This window comes from Pelophylax lessonae (assembly GCF_965119305.1).
Source record: "Pelophylax lessonae genome assembly, chromosome: 11".
Lineage (NCBI taxonomy): Eukaryota > Metazoa > Chordata > Amphibia > Anura > Ranidae > Pelophylax > Pelophylax lessonae.
In genome coordinates, this window is record NC_138778.1 from 179,562,767 (window position 1) to 179,588,922 (window position 26,156).

At 46.3% G+C, this 26,156-nt stretch overlaps 1 protein-coding gene across 1 annotated transcript in view; it reads left to right on the top strand.

Annotated features, from left to right (window-relative positions):
- Positions 1 to 472: 472 nt before the first annotated feature.
- Positions 473 to 26,156, top strand: part of LOC309566191 (integrin alpha-IIb-like) — a 110,297-nt gene continuing 84,613 nt past the window's right edge. Inside the window, exons 1-4 of the mRNA XM_082271277.1 lie at positions 473 to 713; positions 18,725 to 18,855; positions 19,987 to 20,081; positions 24,526 to 24,700. Of these exons, the coding sequence (XP_082127403.1) occupies positions 484 to 713; positions 18,725 to 18,855; positions 19,987 to 20,081; positions 24,526 to 24,700 (631 nt within the window). The 5' untranslated portion in view covers positions 473 to 483. The remainder of the gene's footprint in view (positions 714 to 18,724; positions 18,856 to 19,986; positions 20,082 to 24,525; positions 24,701 to 26,156) is intronic.

Consider the following 26,156-nt stretch of genomic DNA (forward strand, 5'->3'; position numbering starts at 1 on the left):
TCTGGTAAGCAGCCATCTCGCATTACCTATCACGGGTGTTTTCCTCCTGCTTCACCATCTATTGGGACTCAACCTTTGGATTACTACTCTCCACCTATTAACAATTTTTGGGACTCATGACCCTTATGGACTTTGTGTTTTCCTTGTTTGTATCACCGCATTTGTTTTCATGACTTATGTGGTATTCATATATGTAATTTTGGTTGTTCCTAGCGCTACACTATTTTGATATATATTCTGCTTGGATTTCTATAGGTCCAGTGTTTAGCTGCTATCATTTCAGGACAATTTATCATTTGTTTTTTGTCAAAACGCGCAGGGTTCCCTCTCCTTGATGATAGGGTGTGAACATATTGGTACAGAAAGTTGGTATCATCTAGTAGTGGAGAAGGGTGAACTTGGTAACACTAGTAAGGAAGATGCTGTAATAATTCAGGAAACCGTGAAGCCTGTATTCTACAAATAAGACACAGGCTGAGTCATATGTGGGAGAGGATGTCACAGAGAAGGAATACACAGAGCAAAAGAAGAGAAGTCAGTTTCTGTTTTATTTGTAGCTGGATTGATAGCACCATGCTGCTGTGTCTGCTGCCTCTCATTCTCCCCTATACTCACTCCTTGAATCTGGATCAGCTGAACCCCCAAACCTTTTCTGGACCCCATGGAAGCTACTTTGGATTCTCTTTTGACTTCTACAAGTCAGCAGATAACAGGTAAGTGCACAGAATAGGCTGGGTCTGTACAATGTATAGAAGACAGGAGAGAGTTGGATGGGAATTAAACTAACCTGTTTTAGAAGGTTAATCCCAACTATTTCTGAGGCCCATTAAATCTCATCTTGAGTCTGGAGGCTGCAGGTGAGAACTCCTTGCCCTAGTCTGTATAAATGAAAGTTACTGCTTACTCAAATATTGTTAATATAATATTGATTTCTATTTTCCCTGTTTATTTGACTATTTTGGCACTTACGGTGTAATGGCCGGAATACACGATTAGAATATCGCCCGATCATTCGACCACCGACTAATGAAAAAGTGTTCGTTGGTCGAAAACGTTGCCAACATCCAGGGGGCGAATATCGCCCGACCGTTGTCCACCGACCATCGAAACAGTGTTCAGTGTGATGATGTTTTACAGATTTCAAATGAACGACCTTAACACCAACGTATAGAATATCGTTCATTCGCAAACGAGATGACAGAATTTTTCATTTTTTTCAAACGGTATTTTTCTTTCACAGTATCGATATTGGTCATTGATGGCTGGGCATTAACGAGTAGAATATCATTCGCTGAACGGAAATTTTCGGCCGATTTTCTTATCGTGTATTCCGGCCATTAGTCCACCCGAAGCTGATATTTCAACTTTAGGTGGGTATTGGCTGGGGAACCCACCAACTTACTTTTTTTTTTGTAGACCAAGATGTCATATCTCTGTTTTCGATTTTTAAGCTTATTCCACCACTCACAGCCTTTATAGGAAGTTCTTGCTCTACTCTGGTCTTTTCTTGCTGTACCCTTACAGAATATGCAGCAAGAGAAGTAAGGCTCCCAAGGAGTCCGAGTTGGGGAACTTTGAAAAGAGATTTTTCCAGTGTAGTCCCTTGGAGACAACCACCAGCATTTTTCTGTAGCTCAAATATCATTCTTTAAAAGTTTCCTTCCTTGTAAGGAAGTTTTATCTGCTCTTTAAATGTTTGATTCGTGTTAGCTGTTAGGCTGAATTCTGCAATCTGGTCACCTTCTTTGCTTTGATTTCTATTACTTACCTCTTGGAAGCCTGTCTCAAGCATCCCTGAATCGAATGTGCTATATACTAAAAAAAGAAGACTTGTCAAATGCTTTTATCAAATTAGAAATCCCCCCGGGGTCTGTTTGTAACCAAAATAGCTGCACTCCATAAACAGGGTTTTAGACAAGGACGGCCCTCTTTTTTTTTTTTAAAGAATCCAGTGACAGCCCAACAGCTAGCAACTAAATACCATCATTTTTAGAACTGAGCAATGTCTGAAAGATGATGGTTTGAAAACTTTGGAACTGAAAGGCTTTATATCTGTGCAGCAAATAACAATACTCCAGGATGTACAAAATCAATCACAATAATATATTTACTTGACATGTCAATGTGCTGAGGCCCCTCCATGGCATTGGCTGTTGCCGGGAGGCTTTGCACGACAACTTCTGTCCTTGCATAAAGCAAGGGGAAATCTCCCCAAATGGGATGCAGATGACAACCACTTGCCCCCCAGCCCATTTCTGACATTTCCGCTCATACACTTAAAAGATGGCCGTTTTTTTGCTAGAAAATTACTTAGAAGTTCGAACCGCAAAACATTATGCAGAGATCCTGGTGAGTAAAATGGTGGGTGTTGCAATTTTTTTAGTCACATGATATTTGCTCAGCTGTTTCTCAAACGCCCATTTTTTTGACAAAAATAAACTTTAATGACTTTTAGTGAATAGAGACACAATATGATACCCACATTTTTGGTAAAATTTAAATAATTATGTTACACCAAGTAAATAGATACCAAACATCACTGGCCTCCAAAGCATCTGATCAAACTGGGATCTGTTTGATCAGATGCTTTCACAAGCGGGTAACAAATTGTAAACAAACTGAAACCAGAATTCACACAGTCGCAGGAACGACATCAATCCCTTTCACTGTGTCCAGGGAAACTAAAGCAATGAGACGATGGGCCTAGTAAAGGTGGCATGGGAGGGGGGAACCCCCTTCCTCTGCCTGAAACGTGATCTAGCGGCTCTGTAGCCACTAGGTTTACTTTTTTTTTTTTTTTTTCAAAATATTTTATTGGTTCATAAAAGATAAAGTACAAATGTACAACCAGTTCAAGTTGGCAAAAGAAACATGACAGAAATGTACAAAAGTTTCAAAATGGTACAAGCATGTAAACAGCCGAAGACGGCAAATGTAACAGTATAAAATAGCCTACAATAAACAACATTGATAACCGTGGAGATCCGGGACAACTCTACCCTGTGAGGCGTGTGAAGACAATCAGGGGTCGGAAGTGGAAAGAGAGGGGAGGCAAGAGTAGAAGTCAAAGAATAAGACACTATAGAGGAGGTAAGGCAACAGGAGGACAAGCGGTCAGGTCGAGCTGGTCCATGTCGAGGCCCATATCCTGGGTGATCCAAACCCAGGGACGGGAGACAGGGGAGTCGTCGGGGAGAAGCGGCTGCGGAGCAACTAAGTCATGCAATGAAGGGGGGGAGCCAGTTGTCCGGGCCCGCCCAGAGACAACGAAGCAGCCCGTGGAGGGCGGGGAGGGGAAGGAAGACAGGGGGGTGAGGCAAAGGGAAAATTAACAGGGAAGGAGGGGGGGGGGAGAGAGGGAGAGAAAAAAAAAAAAAAAAAAAAATTATCTCAGTGGGAGACAAAAGGGAACGTGAAAGAGAACAGAAAGAGCGGTGTATCCAAGGGGGTCAATGAGGACAGTACTGTATGGTCGTCACTGACAGAGACGGGAGAATTCGGGCGTGGAAGTATAATGAGTCCAGCAAGCCCACTTTTTGTGGTGTTTGGAGGGAGTATCCCTGGAAATGGCAATCAACTCTTCCATCTCTGCGACCCTTGAGAGGCGCTGGAACCACTGCTTGACGGTAGGTACGTGCGTGGACTTCCACAGAGCCGGGATGCACTGCCTGGCGGCATTCACCATAAGGATCGCCAAAGATTTAGAATAAGTCCTGCTGGAAGTAGAAGAGTGGTGCAAAAGGTATTGAGCAGGAGTGAAGGCTAAGTCTGCTGTGGTAACTTGCGTAATAATTCTATGGACTTCTTCCCAGAAGGCGGTAAGACGAGGGCAGGTCCAGAAAACGTGAAGGAGCGTACCAGGTTCCGCGTTACATCTCCAGCAGAGCCGTGACGTTGAAGGGAAGAGTCTGTGTAATCTCGTGGGGGTGTAATACCAGCGGCTAACTAGCTTGTAGCCGCTTTCCTGCGTGGTAACATTAAGGGAACATTTGTGGTTATTCGTATGGATAAGGTCCCAGTCTTCTGGGGAGAGAGCGACCGCCAATTCCGCTTCCCAATCCTCGCATCGTTTAAGCTTCCCCGGATCGGGTTCGTCAAGCAGAAAAGAATGGATAGTGGAAAGGAGTCTGCGGATCGGGCCTTCCTGTTGGCACAAGTGGTCGAACGGGGTCAAGGCAGTCAAGGAGGAGCACTTGCGAGAGAGTGACAGGAGGTATTGCTTGAGGAGAAAGTGTGGCCAAGGAGGTAAAGGGGGCAAGCCAGACTTTTCAGCAATGGAGGGTATATCGAGTGGGGCGTCATTGTCCCAAAGATGGTGGACCCTCAACTGGTCTTGGGCCCAGTTCGTGGTCAGGTAAGTACGGTGCATGCCAGGAGGGAAATCCGGGTTCAAGCGGACAGGGGTCATAGGGCCTGGAACCATGGAGATGGAGTGAGACGTGCTAACCGAACGGAAAACTTTGAGGGAGGGACCAATGAGGGGATGGAGCTTTAGAGCGGGGGGGACGTGGGCATCCAGGAGCCACGGCGAGGAGTGGAGATCCAGAGAAGTAAAGCCCTTCTCAATGGAAACCCAATCCTTATGAGGCCCATGAATGTTCCAGTCCGCAATTCTAGTAAGGTGGCTAGCGGCGTAGTAGTTGTACAAGTCAGGAAGGCCAATACCACCTTTAGACTTCGGTCTCGTGAGGGTCTGATAAGCAATGCGGGGCTGTTTGTCCCCCCACAAGAAGGAGGTGCAGATACGACGGTAGTGTTTGAAGAAGGAAGGGGGGAGCAGTATGGGGACCGTTTGGAGGACATAGAGGAGGCGGGGTAGAGCATTCATTTTTAAGACAGCTGCCCTGCCGAACCAGGACAGCTGAAGCTTGGACCAGGATCGGAGGTCTTTCGATATCCGTGCGAAAAGCGGGGGGAAGTTGCGAACGAACAAGTGTTGGAGGTTAGAAGGGATTTCAATGCCCAGGTAAGTGATCGAGTCCGGTTTCCACGTGAAGCGGAAATTCGCTCGACAGCGCTCCACGTCCGAGTGGGGTAGAGTGACATTTAACGCGAAGGATTTGGAAAAATTAATCCGAAAGTTGGAAAGGGAAGCGTACTCATCGAACACTTTGAAGAGAGCAGGTAGGGTCGTGATGGGATCGGAGAGGAACAACAGAAGATCATCCGCATACGCGGCAAGTTTGTACGTCCTGTCAGCGAAATTAATCCCGTGTATCGTGTCACAGTGTCTAATCCTGTGGAGAAGGGGCTCTAGAGTCATGATGAAAATCAAGGGGGACAACGGGCATCCCTGTCTGGTACCGTTGGAAATCTGGAAGGCACTCGACAGGGTGTCATTAACACGGACCCGCGCCTCCGGTTTAGCGTACATGGCCATAACATAGCCAAGGAACCGGGGACCCAATCCTCAGGCAGAGAGCGTTGCCGCAAGAAAATCCCACGAGACCCTGTCGAATGCCTTCTCAGCGTCCAGGGAGAGCAGGAACCCCTTCTGGTTAGTGGTGGAGAGGACGTGGTGCAGATTAAGCGCTTTGATGGTATTATCCCGCGCTTCGCGGCCCGGGACAAAACCAACCTGGTCCTCGTGAATCCCCTTAGGTAGAAGTGGGAGCAGTCTGTTAGCCAGAATCTTTGCGAACAGCTTGACATCCACGTTGATAAGGGAGATCGGCCTGTAGCTGGCCGGGGAGGTCGGGTCCTTCCCTTCTTTCGGGATCACCACAACGTGGGCCTCAAGCATCCGCGGGGACAGGGGGTTGTCTGCGGAGACAGAATTAAAGGCGGATAAGAACGGGGCAGCAAGGATGTCAGGGAAGGATTTGTAGTATGCAACAGAAAGGCCATCAGGGCCAGGGCTCTTATTGGGTTGCATCTGTTTTAGCGCAAAATCCCATTCCTGTTTGGAGATGGGGAGATCCAGCGCAGTACGGCAATCGGGAGAAACTTGAGATCTGGTAGGGTTGGAGGGGGGGTGGGAGCGTGTTGGGTCTAGGTTGTAAAGTTTACAGTAGAAGGCCTCAAATTCTGCCGCAATGTCTCGGTTGTTAGCTACCAGGGACCCAGAGGGTGAGCGGAGGGAGTGAACCGTGGACTTCGCCTTCTTTTGGCGAAGGGCCGTGGCAAGGAGTCGACCGCTTTTATTGGCCTGTTCATAAAAAACCTTTTGGGACAGGAGGAAGCTACGTCTGACTTTCCGATCTAGCTCCTCCGCGAGTTGTTCACGAGCGGAGGTAAGGGCCGTTAAAGTGTCATGAGCAAGGGAGCGTTTATGGGCCAGTTCCAAGGTACGAATGCGCAAGATCAGGTCAGAGACAAAAGCCTCCCTTTTTTTTCTTCGAGCCGCTGATAGCGCGATAAATTTACCCCGGACAACGCATTTGTGGGCTTCCCATTGAATGAGGGTCGACGTGTCAGGCGTCGCGTTGACAGAGAAATATTCCTGTAAAGATTCGCGGATGGCGGCCGATCTAGCTTTGTCCGTCAGCAAGGAGGAATCAAGGCTCCAAACCCGATCTCTGGATAGAGATAGCGGGAAGGATAGGGTGAGAGAAATAGGGTGATGATCCGAAAGTATCGATGGCTCTATGGAGGCATCAGTAAGAGATGTGAGAGCAGATTGCGAGAGGAACAGGTAGTCGATCCTGGAGTATTTGGCGTGGAGTGGGGAGAAGTAAGTGTAATCCCTGTCACTGGCATGGAGTGTCCGCCAGGAATCGTGAAGCCTGAGGTCTCGTAGACATAGCTTAATCTGTTTTAGGGCTTTGTAAGGTAAGCACGAGGAGCCTGAGGAGGTGTCAAGCAGTGGTTCCAGGGGAACATTGAAGTCGCCCCCAAAGATCAGAGTGCCCCGTTGGAAAGGCGCCAGTTCACCAAATACTGATCTGAAAAACGAGACCTGGGATTGGTTGGGGCTATAGACGTTCGCGAGGGTGATCTGGATATGTTTAAGGGTACCTTGAAGCAGTAAATAACGTCCTTGGGCATCCGCCAGGGAGTCGGAAACGGAGAAAGGGGTTGATTTTGCAATGAGTATAGAGACTCCTTTCGACTTCGAAGTCTCAGACGTAGCATGGAAAGCTTGAGTAAAATGTTTGTTCGTGCATTTAGGAAGAGCGTCCGAACGGAAGTGCGTCTCTTGCAAGAACACTACGTCCGCTTTAAGTCTGTGCATGTGCATGAGCAATTTCGAGCGTTTCTGAGGTGTGTTCAAACCCCGGGCGTTTAAGGAGACAACCTTAAGGCGGAGGCCATCAGGCTGGGGTGCTGTTGCGGACATCGCAGAGCACCCTATAAGGGGGGGGAAGAGAAGAAAAAAAAAAAAAAAAAAAAAAAAAAAAGGAGGGTCAAGAGTTAGTGAAGGGGAGGGTGGAAATAGAAGGGTAGGAGTAGGGAGGGGAGTTAGAGTACCGTGAGAACCGACAGACCAGCTGGGGAGCTCAGAGGGGGTGGGGAGGTGTGGAAGTCGGAGGGTGTCGGGCGACCGTTAAGAAACGTCGACCGTTGGCGGGCACGGGAGGAGACAACCAACACGGTGGCCAGAACTCCGGGGACCTGCAGGGGTCATTAGTAGTAGGTGAATGAGCCCGGTGAATAAAGAAACAACATGGAGCATACTCAGGGAGTAGGGAGCTAGTACAATCTGATGCGGAGCGGTGATGTGGCGTCAGGGAAGCAGAGCCATTGGGTGAGCCGTAGGGGAGGAACGGGGATTACCATAGTTGTCAAAATGAGGGTGGTAAAGACGAAGTGATGGGAGTCGAGAGGGAGACAGGGAGGATCTGAAGAATGACGGGCAAGTCAGCAGTAAGGGAGTCGTGTAACAGTGGGCAAACCAAGGGGCGGTGAAAGTGTAGGTGGTCCATGTCGTGGTCAGGCAAGAGTAAAGGAGGGAAGACCAGACAGGTACCAGAAAGGAAGAGAAGAGAGGGGTAAGCATGACCACCCAGGAGGCGTCAGTTCACTCAGTAAGGGCAGGAAACAGTCAGAGGGCGGGGAAAGGCGAGGTAGCACAGAAGAACAAATGGATAAAAAAAATAAAACTTGCTGGAACAGTTGAACAATAACAAGGAGGGAACAGAGCAGTGATGCCATCAAAATCCACAACTGTTGGCATGCAGCCTAACTTAGTCAATTCGCGTCCCGGAATATAGTGACTCTACAAAGTAGTATTCAACATTTACCCCGTCGGTGACCCCAACAGCCCGCTGCCAGCCAGCACCCCCGCACTCCATTAAGGATGTGAACCAGCTAAAGGAACGCAGGTATGTAGCTATCCGGGGGGGCGGGCCGACAGCAGGACCGGGCGTCCCCGACTGTGATGCATATGCAACGGCACAAGGGGCGTAGGCATCCATGACATACCCCTCCCCCCCCAGGGGTGCGAATGGCAGCCCGGGGGGGAAGCAAGGCAAAACAGGAATGTCCCGCAGGCAACCAAGCGATACGGGCAATGGCCCTGGCAATGGAAGGGGGGAGGAACCGAAGTGTCAGCACAGGGGCTCCGCCTCCGTACACAGAGCAGGGCACCACTCAGCTAGATCGGGCATTGCGCCCTTCTACAAAGATAACATCCGTGTGCAAGCTAGGAGGAGAAGGGAAAGGTAAGAGAGGGGAGGAGGAGTAGGCAAGGAGATGAGGATGAGGGGGGGGGACATGAAAGGGGAGGAGAGGGGGAAGGGGAGGGAGGGGGAAGGAGAGGGGAAGGGGAGGGGAGGGGAAGAAGGAGGGGGGGGAAGAAGAAGGGGAAAAAGAAGGGGAGGGGAGGGGAAGAAGGAAGGGAGAGGAAAAAGGAAGGGAGGGGAGGAAGGAGAGGAGGGGAAGAGGGAGGGGAGGGGAAGAGGGGAGGGGAAGAGGGGAGGGGAAGGGGGAGGGGAGGGGAAGAGGGAGGGGAAGAGGGAGAGGGAGGGGAGGGGAGAGGGGGGGGAAGAGTGGGAGGAAGGAGGGGAGAGGGGGGGGGAAGGATGGGGGAGCGGGAGGGAGGAAAGTGAGAGGGAACAACATAGTGCAGTGCAAGCATTGACTACGCACCTAGCATTCTTCTCAGCCTAAATGAGAGTAAAATCACTAATAGCAGGCTTAGTTCAAGCAGGAGGAGAAATGCAGAGTGCACATCCGCTATGATCTATAAACCATACACGTCCCCCAGCACATGCTTGAGAAATACCATGAAAAATAAAAATGGTCCATGTCCGTGTGAAGAAGGGGGTTCCCGGGGTGTTCGTGCAGGTGTAGAGAGGGGGGGGAGACCGGGGGCAGGGGGGGGGGATCCAGAGCAAGGGGAGAGGGGAATCCAAGGCACACAGATGTAGGGTTCTCGGGGAGGCCGGAGGTCAGCGTAGGCGAGGGAAAGAAGTTCAGCAGCCGACTCTCCCGGGGGGCAGGCAGGAAGTTCTCGCCGCTCGGAGAGAGCATTAGCAAGGAAGAGGAGACTCACAGTCACCGGAGGTGGAATCCAAGGACAGTATTGCCAGTGGGACTGTTCACAGAAGACCGAAGTGGAGGAATAGCCGGCAGATCGGTGGGACCTGAGGTCCGGGGACAGCGAGCATCTCGTGAGGGCAAGTAAGGCATCACTGTAAGGCATCAGAGGACGGGATCAGCTCCAGCAGGGGAACGGGATCCAGGAGAACAGTTCCGTGCTACCAGAGAAAAGGCGGTGAGTGGGGAAGTCTATGGAGCGTGGCGCGCTCTCCGGTGGACGGGTGAGGCTGTCGGTCTCCCATTGCGGGGCGCATCCCTGCCATTGCCTGGAGGTGAGGAGGGCGGGTGGGAGCGGCGGCGGCCCAAGCCAAAATTGTCGGCCATCTGGATCCCATCCATGGAGGTCGCTCGGTGTATCGGGGAGATGCGGAACTCGCTGTACCAGTCGGGGACGTTGACAGGAGGGATGCCCAGGGTGGCACAGAAGTGGTCGAGGTCCTCTGGTACTCGCAATAGGGCCGTACGGCCCTGTGAGGAGGCCGACAGACCGAAGGGAAACTTCCAGCGGTAAATGATCGCCCTGGACCTGAGTTCCTCCAGCAGAGGGCGAAGCTCTCGGCGTCTCTGCAGCGTTATGGCAGAGAGATCCTGGAACAACTTGATGTCGGCACCCTGGAACGTGAGGTGCTGTCTCATCCTGGCATTCCTCAAGACATCCTCCGTTAGCTGGAAATTGGCCAGGCAGCACACCACATCCCTTGGAGGATCATTCTCCCTGCCACGGGGTCGTAGGGCCCGATGGATGCGTTCGAACACCACGGGTGCTTCAGGGGGCCTGCCGAGGAGATCATTGCATATGGAAGTGACTGCATGAGGTAAGTTCTGGTGTTCAATGCTCTCCGGTACTCCCCTCACTCGGAGGTTCCTTCGGCGGCCCCGATTGTCAAGGTCCTCCACATGCCGGTTGAGATCACGGAGGAGGACAGCATGCGATTCTGTCACCTGGTGGACATGCCCAAGGGAAGTATCATGGCGGGCGGTGACCAACTCGACCTCCTCAACCCTCGCTGACATAGCTTGGAAGTCCCTGCGGAGGTCCGCTATTGCCGCCGCCATGGCCGCCTTGATGTCAGCGGCTACAAGCTGCAAATCCGCCATGGAAAGGGTCGGCGGGGTCACTGGAGCTCTCGTGGGATCATGCGAGGGCGAAGGCAGAGAGGCTCCCAGCTCTACGGCTTGCCTGTTCGGCGAGCGGGAACGTGAGCGGGCGGTTTGAGAGGATGAGGAAGACAGGGAGGGCCGCTGTGTCCGGAAAATGTCCGGGATATTGCGGCTGAGTTGTAGCTCTAAATCTCCCGGGGTTCCCGCTCGGGTGGCAGAAGCACTTCTGGCTTTACTTCCCATGATTCAGGCTAGGGTAGGAGCAAGGAAAGGGCTCAGGATGAGGTAATATCAGACCCCTCAGTGCAGGAGCTCAGAGTCAAGCGGCCATATTGGATCGGGTCCAAGCCACGCCCCACTAGGTTTACTTTTACATAAAAAGAGAATCGCCCAGTGTAAAAAGCCATACCAGAATCATGGTTGTAGCCATGATCCTGGTATAACCACCTCAATACGAGGCTTATATTATATACATATGGCAGTACTGAGGCTCTAACCCTTCCCCTCTCTATCTAAAACTATTTGGACTGAAAACATTTGGATGCCCCCCTGGATATAGGGGTCTCCTGTGACAGTGCCTCCGCCTAGCAGCCAATTGCCAAGACCAGGTACTGTCACATGAATAAATGACATCTAAACTCTTCCAAGTCATTGATAGCACCATCCAAAATTAAATAAGAAGTTGAAAAGGTGAGCAAGCAAGGTGTGTATCAACAGGTCACGTTGTCCCTTGGCAGAGTTAATCATTTTTTTCCTGAGCGAGAGAGGTGACAGGTGGGAAGTCTTTGGAAGTGTCACAGTCAAGGGTCAGGCTTGGAGACCATTAACTATAGCCAGGGCTGCTGTTAGAAATCACGGGGCTCTGTACAATGTACCTGACAGGCCCCCCGCCCCGGAAATATCAAATTGCTAAAATGCCATGGTTGCAATGGTATGCTTTGCAGCCGTGGGAGAAATTATAGCCGCACTACTGCCACCTCCTGACACCTGTTTTTTTTTATTTGCTGAATGGCAATTTTACATTGCGAGACCACATTTCAACTGTGAACCAAGTATTTGGCTTCAAGGTGCAGAGTAGCCCCATTAAACTCAATGAAAAGTTTTACAGGTGGTGCTGACTATTAAACTCTGCAGCCTGCTTTAAAAATGCCGCAGCTGTGAAGTAGAGCATCGCAGCCATGGCATGTATACAGCCCAGTCTGACTATATGACAGCCGGCTTCTGAAGAGGCATGACTAAAAAGGTCCAATGGCTGAGAGCACTGACCGGAGTGTTCTGGAGAGGGGGCCATCCCCCTGTCAGAACACAATAGAACAGCAGGGGAGATCGCTGTACTAACATCAGATTGTTAGTACAGTGGTTCTGACCTGAGGTGTATGTTTGTTTTTTTTTATGTTAAATCAACTGGGTTGAAGGAAAAAAAAAACTAGCAGGGTATACCAGATATTAGGCCACATTCACATTTGATGTTTCCTGGATGTGTGACAGTGCACAGGTAATGGGCATTTTGCAGTGGATTTTGGAAATGCACTGCAAATTTGCATAGCGCTTGTGATGCCATTAATTGTTAATGGCACCCCAAATGCAATTAGCAAACCTGCGTTTTTGTCATGTGGCAAAGCTGCATGCCTTTAAGGTTCTAGATAGCCTCTATGATGTATAAAAATAGTAGACTCCGCGCTTGTGGAATATACAGACGTGGATGAGTGTGTACTGGACTGCAGCCTCCCTAGATTATAGCCAAAGGACTATAAAAGATATGATAAAGGGTAGAGGGAATGGCGCTGTCTAGTAATGAGAAACGTGTATGATGGCGATAAATAGATAATATAATGACAAGATATAAGAGAGAGATAAAAATCTTCAAGATGTGGTAATAAACTGTATAGATCTAAATTAGAGTAAAAGTGCTACGTGCATGTAATAACTAATAAATATATAAACATTAATATGAATAATCAATATGAATACCAAAATAGTATAAAAATCTATAATAAATTAATAAAATAATCCCAGTGTTAACGTGACCATAAAAAGGTGAATATAATCTAATATAAATAACACAATGGTACAAAGTGTCATATACTCAAAGTGACAAGTGCATATAGGGCAGTGAGCATAATATCACGGACTCAAAGTGACAGGTGAATAAATGTCCAAAATTGGTGTGAAAGTGCACCGATATAACTTGGTGGTTAATAGATAAGCAGGTGACAGTCTTTGTGTGGATTGCACACAATAGGTGACCCCGTGGTGGACAGTAAGGTGCTCTGTGACCCCTCTGGTAAATAGCACACTTACCAGAAATACCTACCCCACACAGGGGTATAGAGCGGGTATAAGTAGTGCTCCAGCAGATGGATCCTATCCTCCTCTATGGGTCCTAGGATGGACGTCTATGAGGGTTCCCGAATGGGAGGATTCCTGGGGGAAGCTGGGGTCTGGGGATGTCCCGGCGGTGAGGGCTGGTACCTATCCGCGGGGTGTCAGTATGGCAGGTGTTCAGGTATAGAAGAAAGGCACATAGTGTAATATTGCCAAACTAGGTTTATTTGCACAGTAAAACAGGATTACGGGTACTCACATGGGTTTGATGGTAAACGAGCGCGTGGAACGCAATGCGGTCCACGACTTCCAACAGGAACCGTAAGTGATCCGTAAGTGTGCTATTTACCACAGGGGTCACAGAGCACCCTACTGCCCACCATGGGGTCACCTATTGTGTGCAATCCACACGAAGACTGTCACCTGCTTATCTATTAATCAATAACCACCTTTCGGATATTCCCTATTACTTCATCACCAGTTCAGCATTTTTATTCAACACTGGACTCCTTTTTTTTGTTGTATACACCACTATTATTCATTTATTAAGTTACCCCACCAAGTTATATCGGTGCACTTTCACACCAATTTTGGACATTTATTCACCTGTTACTTTGAGTCCATGATATTATGCTCACTGCCCTATATGCACTTGTCACTTTGAGTATATGACACTTTGTACCATTGTATTATTTATATTCATTTATATTCACCTTTTTATGGTCACGTTAACACTGGGATTATTTTATTAATTTATTATAGATTTTTATACTATTTTGGTATTCATATTGATGGTTATATATTTATTAGTTAATACATGCACGTAGCACTTTGACTCTAATTTAGATCTATACAGTTTATTACCACATCTTGCAGATTTTTATCTCTCTCCTTTATCTTGTCATTATATTATCTATTTTATCTATTTATTGCCATCATACACGTTTCTCATTACTAGACAGTGCCATTCCCTCTACCCTTTATCAGCCTCTATGATGTGTTGGTTACACATATGGCAGCACATTCAAGTGAATGGGCTACCCTATGTGTGAAAAACATGCAAACAAAATCGCGAGCAGGAATGTGTGTTCCCACTACACAAAGTATAAAGGGCCTTAGGGGTGGTATATAGAAATGGCTGGGAAGAAGTGTCTGTCAGCTGGGAAGAGAGATGTATCCACTGGCTCCTAGCTGCAGCATTGCAGTTGCAACTGCAGTTCTAGTTTGGATCCATATTCACCCCCTCTCCGAAATCCTAAAGTTTCTGTCCCTCACTCCAGCAGCAACCCCTCACCCCAACTCAAACCCTTCAGCAGAAGCACTGCTGCATCCAAACCCTGGAGTTCACAGTGAACACAAAGCAGTGGGAGCACAATCTGGAGGAAGGGGGAGCAAGCTTCCTGCTCATTCATCACTGGTGACCGGAGATAACACTGCTGACTACTGGCCAGGGGGAGACAGAGGGGGTGTTTAATGACCTGCAGAGGCACAGGCAGAGACTCTGCAGCTGTCTCCTTCTGCTCCAAATTTGGACACTTTGCAAGTTTACAGAACTGATACCTTTGCAGAGCTGCTGGAGGGAGAAAGCTGGCAGTGCTGCAGGGGATCCACAGGTGTTACAAAGCAGTACAGCTGGCTCTCCTTTCTTGCAGGTGCCTGGGCCCTTCTTCTGAAGTGATAGAGCTCGGGCCCAGTACAGGAGGGCTGGCTAAAGCAATAGAGAGGCTCCCACTGACCAGCTGGATAAGGGCAACAGCAGTTCAACCTGGCGGATGACACAAGCTCCTCCGAGGTGCGGAGTCTAAGCACTAACTGGTAATCACCAGAGCTCCTGATGGTGGAGATGGGTTTTTCTATGTGTTAGTACCAGGTTGCAGTCCACTCCTCAGGATTGCCCCACCAGGAGGTGAGCAAGCCTGGGTCCAGTAGTAGATATAGAAGGTTAGGATCAAGCAGAACTGTAGTCCGTAAACAAGACAAAGGTCAGTAACAAGTGTTCACAGGTTGGGGTTAAGCAGAAGCATAGTAAAGTGTAGCACACCCCACGTAGGATCTGCAGATAGAAGAGATACCCCACTCCTGCACAGCCAGGCACACCGAATCTTCACCAGCCCTTCAGAGACAGAGAAAAGTTCATAGCTTTATTTTTATGTTTTATTAGGGAATTTCAACTTGCATAGGGATGGGAGGTTATGGAATGCCAAATTGACTTCAACAACTGCAGGGACAACTTCCTATATACAGTATCTATATAAGATCTCTATATACACCCTCCTCTTCTTCAGCCACCTGCACACACTTGGTTTCTGCTGGCTCACTTCTTGAGGGAAGCTGACAGGCCTAATGTCAGCTCAGCAACAGCCCATTACAGGAAGGAACTCGCAGTACGTTGATGGCAGCATGTTGGAGTGACACCGCTCACATTTTCTCCTCTACTTCCTCTGTGGTCACTGAGCCCAGCACCACATCTTCAGGCAATGCCAACCCATCAGGCTTGCTCTGCCTCTTTACACCAGTCTACTTGACTGACTCTTCACCAGCCCACCTGGCTGACTCTCAGGAGATCCCTAGGGAAAGGCTGAAGACTTAAACATACCGCTGCGTTCAAAGGAGACCGACTACCTGAGGTCACCCCCTTCCCGACTAAGAGGCACCCCTGAGGGCCACCGATAGTCTACTTACCATGGGATCTCTGTCTTCCATCTGACTGCCCCTGCTGGCATGTCTCATATCTACTAATGAGGTCATCTCTGCCCCCTGCCAGCCCACTACTGGGGATTGGCTGAGGCCTCAAAAATATGCATAGCAGCCCCTCCTCACTGCCACTCAAGTTCTGGAAGTTTCTACAAACTTCCAAATCAGGGGGAAGTTCAAAAGGGAGAGCTGCCAGAGTCATCCAGCCCTGAGTCACTGAACCATGACCCAGATTCCATATCTCAGGCTTAGCCATGAGCTAGCTAAATTTACCTAACAGAAAAAACTACACTAACTCTAGCACACACTAGAGGGTGCTACATGAGGAACAAGCCAAAAGTCAGTAATGAGTGGCAGGGGCAATACAAACAGCAGCAAGAGTGACAAGAGCGAGATATTGGCTGGAGAGAGCACAATAATCCTGCAAACAGAACCTGCAACAGCATTGATTAAAAAGGAAGCTCATGGGAGCCTTTCATGTTGCTACATGCTTTTCCAGGGTTTGTGAACAGGCAGTATTGAATGCAGACATAGCCTGGCAAGTAACATTTTCAGAAGGAGGCCAGCAACTGTGTATTTGATATTTCTGCCTTGACAAAAAATATAAGACCATAGAAAGAACCAAGGCTTTGCTATAAAAAGCATAGACACAATCCAAAAAGAGCTCTTGGTATTCTGTCAATTGACAAAATGCAGTGTAGGTGTCAGCATATAATTCACCCCATGCCCGACGTTGGAAGAGGTGGATGAAAAAAAACAGACAATAAAAAGAAATGGGTCCTTGGTGTGTAATAAACTTTTTTACTCATATCTTTTTTTGATTATGAACATGTATATGTAAAATGTATATGTTCATAATAAAATGTTAAATTATTGTAAAATAACAAAGCCACTTTCAATATGAAAGGTATGATCTTGTTTTTTTTTTTTTTTAGCAAGAAATATCTGTTGGAGACATTATAACATGCAACATGCATACTTCCACGTTTGAATCTTTGTTGTACCAATAGCAAACACTATGGTATACTGTATATTGCTTTGAATATGTGTAGCACCCTCTTAGGTAGGTGCTAGAAAATAGTAAATTTTGGGGTCTTTCTGCTTACCAGGAAGATTGCCAAGTATATTTAGAGTGCTCTCTGCCAACTAGGGAGAAGGATCTATTGATAGGGTCTGCTCATGGTGCTCAGGTGCAGCTCAGCTTGTCTGAATATTTCACACTGGTCCAACAGGGAGGCATATTGGACAGTGGGAGGAAACCTGACAAGTGAGGGCACAGGCATTTTTACAGCCCTGGCTATTGGTAGAGGAAAGTGCCTCTTTGCATGCTGGGTGACTGTATAAATGCCAGGGGCACATGTGCTCAGGGTCTTCAACTGAAGAGCGGGGTCCCGGAGGGAAGGGGCAGCTGCCCCTCCTCTGTAGAAGTTACAAAGCGGGCTTGGGTAGTCGACCTGAGGGCCATTCCTTCAACTAGAAAAGTCTGTGGACAGGTGTCAGTCCAGGGGATGCTAGAGAGTATCCTGAAAGATAAAGTAGTTGCATTAAGCCTGCTCTTAGAGAGAGTAAGAAGACTTAATTCTTCCATACAAGTGGCAGTATGGTTAACTACCTCCCGTACTTCGGCTACAGCGCGGACTCACATTTTCGGGAGGCCGTCTTTAAACGGCCTCCCAGACACAGGCTCCCCGCGCGCTCCCGCGAGCGCGCATCGGGAAAAATCTGTGTCGGCCGTGTCCCTTGGACACAGCCGATCACAGATCGTGGTGAATGGCCAATCACAGCGGCCATTCACCACGTGATCGGACCGTCCAATGAGAGATGATCTCATATGTAAACATATGAGATCATCTCTCATCGCCAGCGCTCCTTCCTCACACAGAGCCTGCAGTGTGAGGAAGGAGAGAGTCGATCAGCCGTCGGGGACAAAGAAAAATGTAATCAGGGCACTGATCACCAGTGCCCTGATTACAACAAAGGTACACTAAACACACTAACTGCCCACCATCAATGCCCACAGTGCCCGCCATCAGTGTCGACAATCAGTGCCCATAGTGCTGCCAGTCAGTGCCCATCAGTGCCTGCTCATCTAGGCACTGATGAGCACTGACTGGCAGCACTATGGGCAATGTGTGGGCACTGATGGTGCTGCTCATCAGTGCTCATCAGTGCCACCCGTCACTGCCGCCTCTCTGTGTCCAGCAGTGCCACCTCTGTGCTCAGCAGTGCCACCTATCAGTGCCGCCTATCAGTGCGGCATATTAGTACCTCCTCATCAGTGCCCATAAGTGCCACCTCATCAGTGCCCATCGGTGCAGCCTATCAGTGCCCATCAGTGCCGCCTCATCAGCGCACATCAGTGAAGGAGAAAAATTTATTTATTTTCAAAATTTACTCGCAGAAAATAAGAAAAACGTTTTTTTTTTTCAAAATTTTCTGTCTTTTTTCTTTTTTTTGTAAAAAATAAAAAACCCAGAGATGATTAAATACCACCAAAAGAAAGCTCTATTTGTGTGAAAAAAATGATAAAACTTTCATATGGGTACAGTGTAGCATGACCGCGCAATTGTCATTCAAAGTGTGAGAGCACTGAAAGCTAAAAATTGGTCTGGATGGGAAGGGGTTTTAAGTGCACAGAAGGCAAGTGGTTAAAGCAGTGTGTCTGCTTTCACAAGTATTCTGGTGAGACCAAGGAAGAGTTGTCCTTATCTACTGTGAATAGTTTAGTTGGAGTATTCTTCTATTTCCTTCTTCCATCCAAGTTCCAACAATAAATACAAAACCAAATACCCTGGGCTGTTTATTGAGTAACGAGCAAACGGGAATAAGGATGGGTGTGCGAAAAATCACCTAGTGACTTTATGCAAGGTAATCAGAGGGATGCCCAAGACGTAATCACACAGCAAGCCCTACGGGGACAGTGATACATATGATTTATATGGAAATGTACATGGTCTATTGTTAAAATGTATTTTTCTATTACCAAACTCAATAAAAATAACTGGAAAAAGGAAAGTTAACATAGCTTGAAAAAACATTTGTTGTAACATTTCCCAGCTTATTAAGTGCAGTACATGATACATGTCTGCGTGACATAAATCTTTCTGCTTTCTTCTTATAGAATGAACATAGTTGTGGGGGCTCCCAAACTGAACACGTCAGTCCCGAATGTCAGTAGTGGCGGAGGTGTGTTCTTATGTCCATGGGAGTCACAGACCAGCAGCTGCTCCCTTATACCTATTAATCCATCAGGTAAAGTTGAATATGAGTTGCATAAAATGTATAATAATAATATAATTATTCTCTATATATTACTTGTACATTCTTTGAGTTAAGGATAAACATCCATGGGCTGCAGAGGGGGGTACTTGGCCACATTTCTAACCCCTGACTAGCACCCCCTTGCTAGGGCAAGCAACAAAGGACTAAAGCAGAATGGACCCCTAGGCAGAGTTGTATAAAGTACTCGAAACCCATAAAAGTACAAGTGCTAGATCAAAAAGTGACTTGAGTAGAAGTACTAAGTATTCAACATTTTTTGTACTTAAGTATCGCAAGTAGGTTTTTTAAAAATTTTGCTACTCAAGTACTGAAAGTAAAAGTACAAGTAGTTTTGAAAAAAAAATTGCTACTCAAGTACTGAAAGTAAAAGTACAAGTACTGTGTTATGTAGTTATTAAAGAAAGAAGTCAAAAGTTTAAACATCATATTGTTTTTATTATTTCAATTGCAGCTTTTATTTATACATACAGTAGCATTTATTTTCGTATGCGCTGATAATACACATGTTTTGAGCTTCATGAAACCTGCCATCTACTGTTCTGGCAGTGGTAATTTTTATAATTGTAACGAGTAACTATGCAGCGCAAAAAAAAATATCGGAGTAGAAGTATTGAAATCATCGAAAAAATGTAGTGAAGTAAAAGTGAAAGTAGGAGAAAAAAATTCTACTCTAGGAAAGTACAGATACCACCTTTCGGTACTTAAGTACAGTAGTGAAGTAGTTCTACTTAGTTACTATACATCTCTGCCCCTAGGCAAGGTAGCAGCTTTGCCTTCTCCAACCCATCAATTGACATAGATGAGGATTTCAATAAATACATTGTAGCTGGGCCCATTGGATGTCCACCAAGCCTTGTGGATGATCAGGCTCTGGGCAGCAGTCTGCACAAATAGACACAATCTTGAAATTGTTATTGTTTCATAAACTGTGCTCCTGCCTACTTTGGATATCTGCTGTTTGTTTTACCAGTTATTTTCCAGATTTTCTATTCTGGGCACCCTTGTCTGTCCTCCTTGTTCCCTCAACCTCTGGGACATTGATACTATACTCTATATCTGGTATTTGTTCCTTCTACCATTTACAATATTGTTCTTCTACAGGAGACACATTTAAAACAAGCGAAGGGAGAATGACTATTTATAAGTCCGATCAGTGGCTTGGAGCAACTGTTAGAACTTGGAAGTCAAGCATTGTGGTATGATTCTATTTTGTTTACTCAGTGTTATAATACATATAGACCCGCCACCCAGATAAGTGTAGAAATAAGACACCTGATCACAGGGATCCAAAGTTATAAATTGGACATGTTTATTTTAAAGTAACTGTGTAAAATTTTGTACAAATTTTCTTTTTATATTATCATGGTCAGGACACAAAAAAGACGTTATACTTTTTTAGGTTAGGTACAGTGCCTTGAAAAAGTATTCATACCCCTTGAAATTTTCCACATTTTGTCATGTTACAACAAAAAACATAAATGTATTTTATTGGGATTTTATGTGATAGACCAACACAAATTGGCACATAATTGTGAAGTGGAAGAAAAATGATAAATGGTTTTCAACATTTTTTACAAATAAATATTTGAAAAGTGTGGTGTGCATTTGTATTCAGCCCCATGGGCGTCCGCAGGTAGGGGCAGGGGGGGGGGGCAAATGCCCCCCCACTGGAATCTCAACTTCCCCTTTCCCCTGTTAAGCCACTTTATACAATTCTGTCTGGTCTGTTTAATAATCCTGTGTGCCTGTGTATGTGTTTTAATAAAAAATAAGCCATTCTATACCAGTTTTCAGAGGGCCGAGCGCCACTCACCTGACCCGTTGGCTCTCTCGTCTCCCCGTCTGACAGCTGTCTGCAGTGGGCGGGGCCAAGGATTCCTCGCTGATGTCAGTCGGGAGGGGAGGAGGAGGGGAGAGGGAGAGGAGGAGAGAGGCGGAGGGTCAGGTGAGCGGCGAGTGGCGCTCTGAAAACTTGTACAGAATGGCTTATTTTTATAAAACACAGAGACAGGGGCACACAGAATTATTAAACAGACTGTAGACAGGATATGAAACTTTAAATAAACCTACAGCAGCAGGAGGGGAAGGGGGGCACTGACACAGGAGCAGACATGCAGGGAGGAAGGGGGGAGAGGACAGGAGGGCTGCGGATGACGGAGGTACATAAACTGACCACAGTGTCAGGGCTCAGCAGCCATGGTATACCGTGGTCAGTTTACAGAGGGGAGGACATAGCCAGGCAGGATCAGCCAAGTATTTTAGGTGATAGAAGGGGCCAAATTACACAGCAAACCACTTTGCTGTATAGCATGCTTTAAGGGAACAGGATCAATGTTTTGTTTTTTTAGGTTCACAAATGCTTTAAAAATAAATGCTGCTGTTTGAGCTTTAAAAATAAATACTCAAAATAAGTATAATGACTAAGCCCCTCCCCTTCATGATATTGTTGAAAGGAGGCGGAGCATGGGTGACCTTAAAATGTTGAAAAAATGTAAAAGAGGTTGAGAACGGCGCTACCTTCAAAGGTGCTAACGTGCCAGATTAACAGTAAATAAATTATAAAGTGCTGACGTGCCAAGTAAAATAAATAGTGTTTTTATATAAGGTGCTCCTGTGATGGGTGGTCAAAACCCATGACGGGTAGACCCTTTCTAGCAGTTACCCATTTATAAGTGCTGGTGCAAAATAAATTGAAAATGGAAATAAAACAGAAGCAGTGTTTTTTTTTTTTTTTTGGAAAGTATTATAGTGATCAGTGGTAGGTGATTTTATAAAATTCCATATAAACCATAAGTGTTTTTATTGAAAAATGATAAAGTAACTCAATAATTTATAAAACAATGACCTGTTGTTATACAACGTGATATATCCGTGATTAGAAGTGATGTGAGAAGTTTATATATATATATATGTCTTAAGTAGACCAAACAGAGTTACTTTATCATTTTTCAATAAAAACACTTATGGTTTATATGGAATTTTATAAAATCACCTACCACTGATCACTATAATACTTTCCAATTAAAAAAAAAAAAAAAAAAGCACTGCTTCTGTTTTATTTCCATTTTCAATTTATTTTGCACCAGCACTTATAAATGGGTAACTGCTAGAAAGGGTCTACCCGTCATGGGTTTTGACCACCCATCACAGGAGCACCTTATATAAAAACACTATTTATTTTACTTGGCACGTCAGCACTTTATAATTTATTTACTGTTTATCTGGCATGTTAGCACTTTTGAAGGTAGCGCCGTTCTCAACCTCTTTTACATTTTTTCATTTTTAACCCTTCTTGGGTTGGTTGTTGGCAGCTTACACCTTAGGTCTTTTATTGTATTTATTATAAACTCCATAGCGCTGGTCACCTCCTGTATATTTGACCTTAAAATGTTGCCCCCCCTTTAAAAAGTTCTGCGGATGCCCATGTTCAGCCCCTTTTCCTCTGATACCCCTAACTAAAATCTAATGGAACCATTTGCCTTCAGAAGTCACCTAATTAGTCCACCTGTGTGTAATTTAGTCTCAGTATAAATACAGCTGGTCTGTAAAGCCCTCAGAGGTTTGTTAGAGAACCTTAGTAAACAAACAGCATTGTGATAGGTCAGGGATAAAGTTGTGGAGAATTTTAAACCAGGGTTAGGTTATATTAAATAAAACAAGCTTTGAAAAGCTCCAAAACCACTGTTCAATCCATCATCCAAAAATGGAAAGAGTATGACACAACTGCAAACCTACCAAGACTTGGTCGTCAACCTAAACTGACAGGCCGGACAAGGAGAGCATTAGTCAGAGAAGCAGAAAAGAGGCCAATGATAACTCTGGAGGAGCTGCAGAGACCCACAGCTCAGGTGGGAGAATCTGTCCACAGGACAACTATCAGTCGTGCGCTCCACAAATCTGGCCTTTATAGAAGAATGACAAAAAGAAAGCCTTTGTTGAAAAAAAGCCATAAGAAGTCCATTTGGAGTTTGCGAGAAGCCATGTGGGGGACACGGCAAACATGTGAAAGAAGGTGCTCTGATTAGATGAGACCAAAATTTTACTTTTTGGCCTAAAAGCAAAACGCTATGTATGGCAGAAAACACTGCACATCACCCTGAACACACCATCCCCACCGTGAAACATGGTGGTGGCAGCATCATGTTGTGGGGATGCTTTTCTTCAGCAAGGACAGGGAAGCTGGTCAGAGTTGATGGGAAGATGGATGGAGCCAATTACAGGGCAATCTTAGAAGAAAACCTGTTCGAGTCTGCAAAAGACTTAAGACTGGGGTGGAGGTTCACCTTCCAGCAGAACAAGGACCCTAAACATGCAGCCAGAGCTACAATGGAATGGTTTAAATCAAAGCATATTTATGTGTTAGAATGACTCAGTCAAAGTCCAGACCTAAATCCAATTGAGAATCAGTGGCAAGACTTAAAAATTGCTGTTCACAGATGCTCTCCATCCAATCTGAAAGAGCTTGAGATATTTTGCAAAGAAGAATGGGCAAACATGTCAATTTCTGGATCTGCAAAGCTGATAGAGACATTCCCAAAAAGACTTGCAGCTGTAATTGCAGCGAAAGGTGGTTCTACAAATTATTGACTCAGGGGCTGAATACAAATGTATGCCACACTTTTCACATACGTATTTATTTGTAAAAAATTTTGAAAACCATTTATCATTTTCCTTCCACTTCACAATTATGTGCCACTTTGTGTTGGTCTATCACATAAAATCCCAACAAAATACATTTACGTTTTTGGTTGTAACATCACAAAATGTTTAAAAAATTTCAAGGAGTATTAATACTTTTTCAAGGCACTGTAGATATAGAATATTGCGTAGTAATAAAATATAGTGTTCTATCAAGCTAACAGGTGGTGCTCTAGTCTCATTTTTCAAAGCAAAGCAATGTATAATTCTGAGCAATCAGACAAAGGGAGTTTGTTTTGTCTGCTGTACTGCTTCTATAGATATCCTATTGTGTTTAGTACTCTGGGAATTCTCTGACATGTATTATACATGTTCTTAGTATTAAAAAAAAAAAAAAAAAAGAAAGTGTGATTGTGCACTACAAACTGCAAACACCACATGTGTCATTAAACATTAAGCGCCGGTTCACACTACCGCGACGCTACTTCCCGGGGCGACCTCCGAGATCGCAGTGCGAGCAGCGCGCCGCGACCTCGGAGCGGCCGCCATGGACTTCATAACATTGAAGTCTATGGCGGTCGCCTCCTGGTCGCCCCAAAGAAGCTCCGGACCCTTTTTCTAGGTCGGAGCGACTTGTGTCGCTCCTATTAGAACGGGTCCGCAGCTTCCCTATGGGAGGCGACCTACAGCGACCTGTGAGGCAACCAGGTCGCCTCACAGGTCGCCCTACTGTGAACCGAAGCTAAAAGATAAGGCAAAACAATAATTAAAAAAAAACAAAATAAAAGGAATATAAATACACTAATACCTAGTTAACGCAACAAAAACAATTGAAAGTGTACAATTCCTCTAAAAGAGAATTTTAATGTATACCGTGCTGCTTTCAAATAATATAAAACCAATTAAACAACCATTTTGTAACCTTTATGATATTTGAAAAGAATGAATAAATGTAGAGCTGGAGTTCAAAATCCATTTGACTTTGTTGTCTCGTTCTTCCAGGCCTGTGCTCCCCTTCAGCAATATAACTTTGAGGACTTCAGTTTTTCCCTGACTGGACATTCAGGGAAGACTCCAACAGGGGCCTGCTACTTTACTGAGGACCTGCAAAAATTCCATGAGTTTGCTCCATGCCGACAAACCAAAACCGAGAAAGTTCACCAGTGGAATTCATATTGTGTGTAACATTCAGCAACTGGCCATATTTTAATAGATGCAAAATAAGTGACCAGAGAAATGGTTATTGACACATGATATAACCATAAAGAGGAAGTTCACCCTGTGCATGATAATTGAGTTATAAACAGCAAAGAAACCCCAGTAGCTTTGCAAATGCATTCCTGCAAGTTTGAATGCTGTCCATGTTTTTTGTTCCTATCCTATCAGCCTTTAAAGCACCAGCTTTTCTAGTGACACCAAGCCCCCCAATGGTGTCACTCACCCACTCTCCTCCTATCCTCTGCCTTTGATCTGTGCTGTGGGAGGGGGGTGCGAGGCACAATAGTAGAGCTATGCATGATCTTCCATGCAAGATCAAACACAACTAGCCCCCTAAGGTAAAACCCCACAGGCAGGTGCTTTCTTACCTAGTCCACTGGGGACAGAGTCCCTCTGTGTTTATATCCCAGCTAGCTAAATCTACTTGATCCTTAATCCTATTTTAAAACTTAAAGTTTTAAAAATGTATAAGAAAAAAAGGTCTTTAAAAGTATTTTAAAGCTAAATTCGGGCATAAGCAAATCTTGTCTAACTACAAGAAGCATGTGTATTTTAATATGAATCTTGGTGGTTATGGATTTCTTCCAGATCTGGGCAGTAATTGAATGTGAAACTTTACCTCTGCAGGAGCTTCTTGTACTAAAGACTGCTCAATGCTGCTATCTCCCCTTGTGCTGGATATCTGGTCTTGAATCCTCCCCTTCCTGTTGTTTACAGGCAGCCTGTAGTGGGTGGAGCCTGCTGGGTCCCTCCCACAGCTCTGCACAGATTCTGTACAGCACAGTGATGATCAGTGCTGGTCCTCACAAGACACTGGCATATACAGAAACATGCCCCGCTGTGATCTCCCGGCCCTGCTGTTTCCTCTCTCCCGGCCCTGCTGTTTCCTCTCTCCCGGCCCTGCTGTTTCCTCTCTCCCGACCCTGCTGTTTCCTCTCTCCCGGCCCTGCTGTTTCCTCTCTCCCGGCCCTGCTGTTTCCTCTCTCCCGGCCCTGCTGTTTCCTCTCTCCCGGCCCTGCTGTTTCCTCTCTCCCGGCCCTGCTGTTTCCTCTCTCCCGGCCCTGCTGTTTCCTCTCTCCCGGCCCTGCTGTTTCCTCTCTCCCGGCCCTGCTGTTTCCTCTCTCCCGGCCCTGCTGTTTCCTCTCTCCCGGCCCTGCTGTTTCCTCTCTCCCGGCCCTGCTGTTTCCTCTCTCCCGGCCCTGCTGTTCTCTCTCTCCCGGCCCCGCTGTTCTCTCTCTCCCGGCCCCGCTGTTCTCTCTCTCCCGGCCCCGCTGTTCTCTCTCTTCCGGCCCCGCTGTTCTCTCTCTCTCTCCCGGCCCTGCTGTGCTCTCTCCCGGCCCCGCTTTTATTTCCCCTAGCTTCGCTGTTTCCAATCTCCCTGCCCTGCTGTTTCCTGACTCCCGCCTCCACTTTGA